The sequence below is a fragment of the Helianthus annuus genome, chromosome 2 (genome assembly GCF_002127325.2).
Source record: "Helianthus annuus cultivar XRQ/B chromosome 2, HanXRQr2.0-SUNRISE, whole genome shotgun sequence".
Lineage (NCBI taxonomy): Eukaryota > Viridiplantae > Streptophyta > Magnoliopsida > Asterales > Asteraceae > Helianthus > Helianthus annuus.
In genome coordinates this window covers 172,374,627-172,382,394 of record NC_035434.2, presented here as the reverse complement: position 1 = coordinate 172,382,394, position 7,768 = coordinate 172,374,627, and the positions used below count along the sequence as shown (strand labels likewise).

At 35.2% G+C, this 7,768-nt stretch overlaps 1 protein-coding gene across 1 annotated transcript; it reads left to right on the top strand.

Moving 5' to 3' along the window:
• The first annotated feature begins 3,641 nt into the window (after positions 1 to 3,641).
• On the top strand, positions 3,642 to 5,225 carry LOC118488397. The gene is made up of 2 exons (XM_035985925.1): positions 3,642 to 4,841; positions 4,998 to 5,225. The coding sequence occupies exons 1-2, from the start codon at positions 4,443 to 4,445 to the stop codon at positions 5,103 to 5,105; spliced, it is 507 nt and encodes a 168-aa protein (XP_035841818.1). The 5' UTR covers positions 3,642 to 4,442; the 3' UTR covers positions 5,106 to 5,225.
• The last annotated feature ends 2,543 nt before the right edge of the window (positions 5,226 to 7,768 follow it).

Genomic DNA, 7,768 nt, shown 5'->3' with positions numbered 1-7,768 from the left:
TTTGCAAAGACTCATTCCCTGAAACTGGCACCCTCACCCAAACCACCTCCAACAAAAGCAGCCCTTATAGTTGCACCCAAACAAGTACCAACGGCTGGTGTACTCAGCCCTTCCCCATCTCCGAATCCAGCAGCAATACCATTGAAGAAAGCTTGCCAATCATCAACAATGAAGACGAGAGTGAAAACGATTATCGATGTGGCCAAGAAGCGCGAGTGGTGTCCATCATGGCGCTTCACGAAAACTACTCTGAATGTTACCGGTAGCGTCGAGTGGCGGCCTCCGTGGTATTTCACCAAGCCTCGCCCGAAGGACACGGGAAGGATCATCGACTGGCGTCCCCCTTGGCGCAACTCCAAGTCTCTTTCGATTTTTATCCTTGAGGACAAGGATTTTTCATGTGGGAGGGATTGTTATGTGCTCATTTCCTTGGGTGACAATGATATGTATCAGAAGCTTTACTTTACAGCAGATGGATTTGTATTATTTAATTTTGTATGATATTTATTTTACTAGTTATTTTATTTCCTTTGTTAAGAAAAAGTCAAGTCAAAGTGGTTAGTAATTTCTGCACTATTTTAGGAGAACATGGGTTAAGGAGTAGTGGGTAGTTTGGGTCTTGTTACTATTTCTAATTTTCGTTTGTAGTTTCGTTGTTATTATGAATGAATGAAATGAATTAAGTCTGAGTTTCTCTCTAAATATTCTTCTAGTTTCCACCTATTTTCTGTGGAGTTTGACCCACTTTAACGGGTTATCTATCAAACCAAGTGGTACACATCAAAGTCATGGCATTCTTTAATCGCAAGTCCTCGTTTCTTTTTGAAAGTAAAGTTCGTTCGTGCTGATGTGGTTTGGCAGATACTCGTAAGATCAGATGTGAAGGATGTGATCCGTTTCAAGAGCGTGTGTAAGTCATGGCATTCTTTAATCACAAGTCCTCATTTTTTGTTCATCAAGGCATCTGAACCTTAGTTGCAACAAAGATCGCTGCAACAATGAGTCTTTTAATTTGTTTGTATTATTGAGATGAGGTTTTATTAATGGTGGGACGTACCTAAGTGTTTTAAACTTTATTTTTTATAGTAAGAGTATTTTTGTAATTTCACATCAATTTAACACCAAAAACTAAACTTCATTCAAGTTAGGGACTATTCGAGTAACAAGTCGTCAAGAGCATACATGTAATTTTGAAAAATTGGGGACTAAAGGTATACCAGAGGGACTATCCGAGCATTCTACTTAAATTTTTTATTAGAAAGAATCTAACGGGTGTAGAATTTTGAATTTTTATATTAGAAAAAATCTAACTCGGTAGAGAATTCGAGGATTCCTAATTTTGAATTTATGAGAGAGAATTACCAATAATTGAGGGCCTCCTTGAGAAATCAGGAGCCAATCACGCCAGTGCGAGTAGAAATTTTTTTTCTTATCCATCAACGATTGGTCTAGTTGTATCATATCTTCATTTACGAATGTAAGTTGTGGGTTCAAATCTTGACACGTGAAAGGTAAAAATAAAATTAAGATGTTTTGAAAAATTTGCGGTTCAAAAAATAAAATATAAAATGGGCCCTATAATTTACATATAAAATATGGGTAGACGATAAGTGAGCCAAACAAAATTGGCTATTGTTATACTATTTTATTAATTGGGTTTTAAATTTAATCATGGGATTTTGGACCCGGAAGAATGGGCCATGTGTGATCGGTCGCCCACCTTACCTTATAGATTTAGACATAGCCTAGGCCGACCTAAAATAATCGGTGTATAATGGTTTTGTTATTTGGGGAGAGAATCATTGTTAACATGAAAAGTATATTTTGTTAACAAAAGGAAATTATTACAACAAGAGAAATTTAGTAATAAAGTATTTATAATAATGCCCTCATACAATTTACACCACTATTCACTAGTAACTGATTACTTATATCGGCTTTTTTCAAGTTCTCGTAATATGTGTGGTTCTGTATTTAACCCTCTCCTATAGGGGTAATCCAAATCTCGAGTAACCCTCTCCTATATGGGTAACCCAAATTTTCGAGTAATTATACACATACACACATACACACAAGATCTGGTCTTAATTAGAGATATGTATGTTAGATAGAGGGGTTTGGAGGTAAAGGGGTTCCTTGGAAGTATGTTGACATAATTAGAGATATTTATCTTAGATCTGAAACTAGTGTCCGTGCGCCTGTAAGGGATACTGATTTCTTCGCTGATGAGATAGGACTTCACCAAGGGTCTGTGCTTAGTCCGTTTCTCTTCACGATAGTGTTGGATGAGTTGTCTAGGTCGATTCAAGAGACAATTCCATGGTGCATGCTTTTCGCAAATGATATTGTGTTAATGGCGGAGATTAAACAGAGCATGAATGCGAGGTTAGAGGAGTGGCTAGCAGTTTTCGAGGGCAAAGGTTTAAGAATTAGTCGCTCCAAAACTGAGTACCTTTATTGTAGTTTTAGTGGTGCGGGCGATGGCGATGACACTCAAATTACTATTGACGGTCAACAAGTTCCGCAGGTTACTAAGTTCAAATATTTAGGATCGTTTGTACAAAGTGATGGGGAGATATATAGCCACATCGCATCCAGGCTGGTTAGTGTAGGTGGAGAGCAGCCACTAGGGTTTTGTGCTATAAAAGGTTCCCAACTAAATTAAAGGAGAAATTTTATAGGGTTGCGATTAGACCTGCTATGTTGTATGGCACAGAGTGTTGGTCCATTAAGAAAGCACAAGAGCGCAAGATGAAGGTAACAGAAATGAGAATGTTAAGGTGGATGTGTGAGCACACAAGGCTAGACCGGATAAGAAATTCAATCCCTTCAGCTTTGCTAGAGCCCCTCCGCTTTTGGAGTAATCAATTTTAATCTCGTATCTAACTTTACTATTCTTCTACTTTAACAATTTGACATTTTTAGCCATACCTTTTTACAAATTTAAATTTCATTCGACAACATTTGTTCGTTAATTTCTTTTGTTTACCCATATATTTTTTCACTTAAAAAACTATTTTTCCGGTGCATATTTTTATGTACGTATCCGTATAAATTTAAGGGTGTCTACGTTTCGACATACACTTTTTTCTGGAAACGATTTAGGTCAAATATAACACGTTTTCGTTTAAAAAACCATTTTTACTTGCATATTTTTATGTATGCGTTTGTATCAATTCGAGTTGGTCTACATTTCAATATGCTTTTTTTTTTTTTTTTTTTTTTTAATATAATACGTTTTCTTACTAATTTTATGTACGTTTTCATAAATTTTGTTTCGAACTGAGTGGAGTCAAATTGTGGTTTCTTTTTTTTGTTTTATCTTTTTTTTTTCAAAGCTTTAAATAATCCTATAGAATAAGTTATGATTGTACGAGATAGATTCAATTTACTTTACGTTATGATCCAATCGCAATACTTATACATGTTATATTGAGTTCAATCAGATATGTCGAAACACACGTTTTCGTATGGTTAACGTATCACCTAATACTTAAACAAATTCATTCGATGTTTGCGATCTACTCGCGTTGTAAAGCGCGCGGGCCTTATTATTGTAGTATAACTATGAAAACATAACTTCTTTAAATTTCTCTTTGAACAAAATACAAAATAAATATTTCCTTATAAGTATATCCTCTTTAACTTATTTGCTCCATATATATCGTCTACCTCTGGCTATTCTGTTTTATCTGATTTCTGTTAGGGTTTTGTGTTTCAATGGCAGAGGTCGTTCATGACGATGTAGTTGAGCATATACTGATAGGATTAGACGTGGAGGATCTGATCAGTTGCATGAGAGTGTGTAAGTCATGGCACTCATTAATCACGAGTCCTCGTTTCGTTACTCGTCATCTGAACCATAGTTACAACAAAGATCGCTACAACAATGAACTTGTCCATAGAAGAATTGTTTTCATCACACATCCTGGTTTCGGTAGTCATCATCTTGTTGGTTCTTGTAATGGCCTGGTTTGCATATCTTCATTACAAGATCGTAAAGTTTTTGTAGGCAATCCGTTGACTAGAGAGGTAAGACAACTGAGATCACTCCCCCTTGTTATCCACCATGTTGGGGTTTTGGTTATGATTCATCCAAGGATGACTACACGATTGTCGCAGTGGCCAACAAAGGCGAGAACCGTTCATGTGTTCAAGTGTTGAGTTTGAAATCAAATGTGTGGAGAGCTATTGGGGAAGTGAAGTATGTGTTTATTAGTTGGGTTGGTTTCTTATACAATGGTGCCCTTCACTGGATCGTAGAAGATCAAAATCGGAAGCTGTTAATTCTTTCTTATGATTTATCTAAAGAAGAATTTATAGAAATCCCCAAACCTGACGATGCAAGATATGAATGTACTTATACTAGCCGCCTAGGAATTGTCAAAGAATGTCTATGCATATTTCGTGGATATGGTTATTCTTCTAACGATGTATGGTTGATGAAAAACTACAATGTAAAAGAGTCGTGGGAACTACTACCACAACGAGATCGTGATCATGACAAGAAGTATGATAGTGTACACTTCTTTAATTCGGGATTACCCAAGGATGTTGATGCATCATGGTTTTGTAGTGCTATGGAACATAAATATTGGCTGCATATGGATCCCCATTACTATTATATTCATGCTCCTATTTTTGTGAAGAGCCTTGTATCTCCCTATGTTAATGGGAGGCGCCAGAGGAGTGCCATGATTGGTGAATTAGATTCGCCTGGCCTTCGTTCTCTTCTCCCTTGGAATGATACAGATGCACCTATATTTGTGCGGAGCCTTGTATCTCTGCATGTTAATATGGAGAGACCAAAACAGGCAAGTAACAACAAGAGGATTGCCAAGGTGGGTTCTATATATATTATGTATAGATTATAGATTTGCATTTGATCTCTTATCATTCATACATTTGGCCTCTATTTACTTCTCTTCTTGTCTTGTTATGTCATGTCCAGCAATTGTAACTATTTTTACTTGCTCACAACTCTAATTTCTTTGCAGGTGATTAATCAAGGGAAGTCCTTCTTCTCCTGGATCAAATGCCTGATTTCGATGTTGTTGAAGCCGTCAAGAAGAGAAGTGTCGCGCTATGAATCTATCTTCCAATAGTGTCTAGTATGAATCTATCTTTCAGTAGGTTCTGGTTCTTTCTATTTTCAAGTATCTTGTGTTTGATGGAGCTAGTTTGTTTAATAATTTTATCTAATTAATTCTTAGTCCTAAATATTATGTAGTTTATGTTGAATTCTGATGATTAGGGGAGGGGGGTGGTCACTAGCAACAATTTTTCCATTACTCACAACCTTTTTTAGTGGGGGTGGTCATCACTCAGACACTCACCACCACACCCAACAATTTCCCCCCAACCAACAATTACCCTCACAAATAAAACCATCACAGCGTGGAAAAAATAACGAAATCATGTTTTCGTTATACTATAATGCGTTATACTTTCTTGTGGGGGTGGGAAAATGGATTTATCACGCGTTATATTTGATTTCGTGGAAAAAATAACGGACCGCCCCCTTATGCCTTATTTTGTTTACACACAGCCAGTGGCGGATCCAGGGTCGGATTCCACTGTGTTCCTTTTGGTAGTTTTTCACTAATTTTCATTATTTTTTCCCAAATCATACAAGGTTTACACTAATTTTTTCCATTTTCTTCGAATCGAATGGGTTTCTGGGAACCCATGGAACCATGCTAAATCCACCCCTGCACACAGCAGTTTCTAGTATCTTGCCACCGGTGATTACCTAACCCACAAGGCAAACATTTAAACCCACAACGGTTCCACTCTAGAACCAACGACAATCGATGGAAACTGTTGTTTTGATGATGAGTGCCACATTTTGATGCTGTTAAGATTTTATTATTGATCCGTCTATTAATTCTTTCTACTTTCAATTATATCGTGTTTATGGATTTAGTTTGTTTAATACTAATCTTCTAACCATTTGATAGTTTATGTTGAATTCTGGTGATTATTACATTTACATAGAGCAGTTTATCTCTGTGCCTTTGACAAAAAGCTTCTTATGTATATTTTACATATCTTGTTACAGTTGGTGAACAAAGTAGATGATAGTTGTTAACTAAGTGTTTAACCATATTTATATGATTTCAAATAGTTAATACACTTCACTATTGTTTCTAACCACCTAACATGTGCATGACAAATGACACATAACTTAGGAGAACCTACACATGTATGTGTAAATTAAAATTTTTATATTAGAAAGAATCTAACTGATGTGTAGAATTTTGAATTTATATTAGAAAAAATCTAACTTGGTAGAGAATTCGAGGATTTCTAATTTCGAATTTATGAAAGAGAATTACAAATAATTGAGGGTCCTCCTTTAGAATTTAGGAGTCTATTGGGACAATGCAAGTAGAAAGATGGGCCTACTCATGACCTACTAGTCTAGTTGTATGGTGTCTCCATTTACAAATGTAAGTTGTGGTTTCAAATCTTTACACGTGAAAGGTAAAGGTGAAATTAAAGTGTTGAAAAATTTGCAATTAAAAAAAATTGGCCCTGTAAATTTTCATATAAAAGATGGGTAGATGATAAGCGAGCCAAACAAAATAAGCTATTGTTCTACTATTTTTTTTAATTGGGTTTTAAATTTAATCATGGGTTTTTGGACCTGGAAGAGTGGGCCATGGGTGATCGGTCGCCCACCTTACATAGTTACACATGGTCTAGGCCGACCTAAAATAATCGAGTATAGTGGTAAATTATTACAACCAGAGAAATTTAGTAATAAAGTATTTACAATAACGCCGTCGTTAAAAAAAGGAGATTATTACAAGCAGAGAAATTTAATAATACAGCATTTACAATAATGTTGTCATTGTTATGAATGTTTCATTTATATGGTGACTCTCCACATATGTAACCTCCATCTATTGATTACCCTTGTATTAATGTTAAGCCTCTATAAATAGTGGTTTCATGTAATTCGTATTACACACTCAATGAATAAGAATTCTCTCATTCTCTATACTTCTCGTTGTCTGTATATTCTTTATATTATACTTTACATATTAGATGTTGCTATTAGGCCGTTGTTTCACAACGGTCATACAATTTACACCACTCTTCACTAGTAATCGTAATCGATTACTTATTGCGGGTTTTCAAGTTCTCATAATATGCGTTGTTCTACATTTAACCCTCTCCTATATAGGTAACCCAAATTTAAAGTAATTATACACACATACACACATAAGGTCTAGTCTTAGTACATAGCGGATTTTGTCAAAAGGGTTGTAAACTATGAGAGGTGATACGCGTATTTGTGTGAGTTTTGAATTTGAATTGTTTCTAAACACTTTATATAAAACTTATGGAACAATATTTAATGCTTCCGTTGAACATGTTTGATTTCCAAACCAATGTTTGAAATATACAATTCTCGTTTAATGGAAATTTCTATTTTTACTTATGGTTCCATGTGATTAGTGACTAGATTCTGGTACGACACACGCCTCGCGGGAGTTCCCGCTTGTGGTATTTTTTGGGGGTGTGACAGGTTTAAATATATATATATATATATATATATATATATATATATATATATATATATATATATATATATTAGTTAAAAAATGAATAAATTAACTGGGTTTATAGGGACGACATCTCGTCTCTAAATGCGAACAACTTTTTTTCTTTGTAATTTTAATTATTTATTAACCAAAACTAAAAAAACAAAAAAAAAAATTATGTTTCCATATAGAAACGAAGTTAAATTTATTTTTTA

What these genes read in the sequence shown, in the direction of transcription:
- LOC118488397 (XM_035985925.1), top strand. Translation starts at nt 4,443, where the DNA reads ATGAAAAACTACAATGTAAAAGAGTCGTGGGAACTACTACCACAACGA. An exon ending in ACAACAAGAGGATTGCCAAG is followed by an intron (nt 4,842 to 4,997) that starts GTGGGTTCTATA and finishes ATTTCTTTGCAG; the next exon opens with GTGATTAATCAAGGGAAGTC.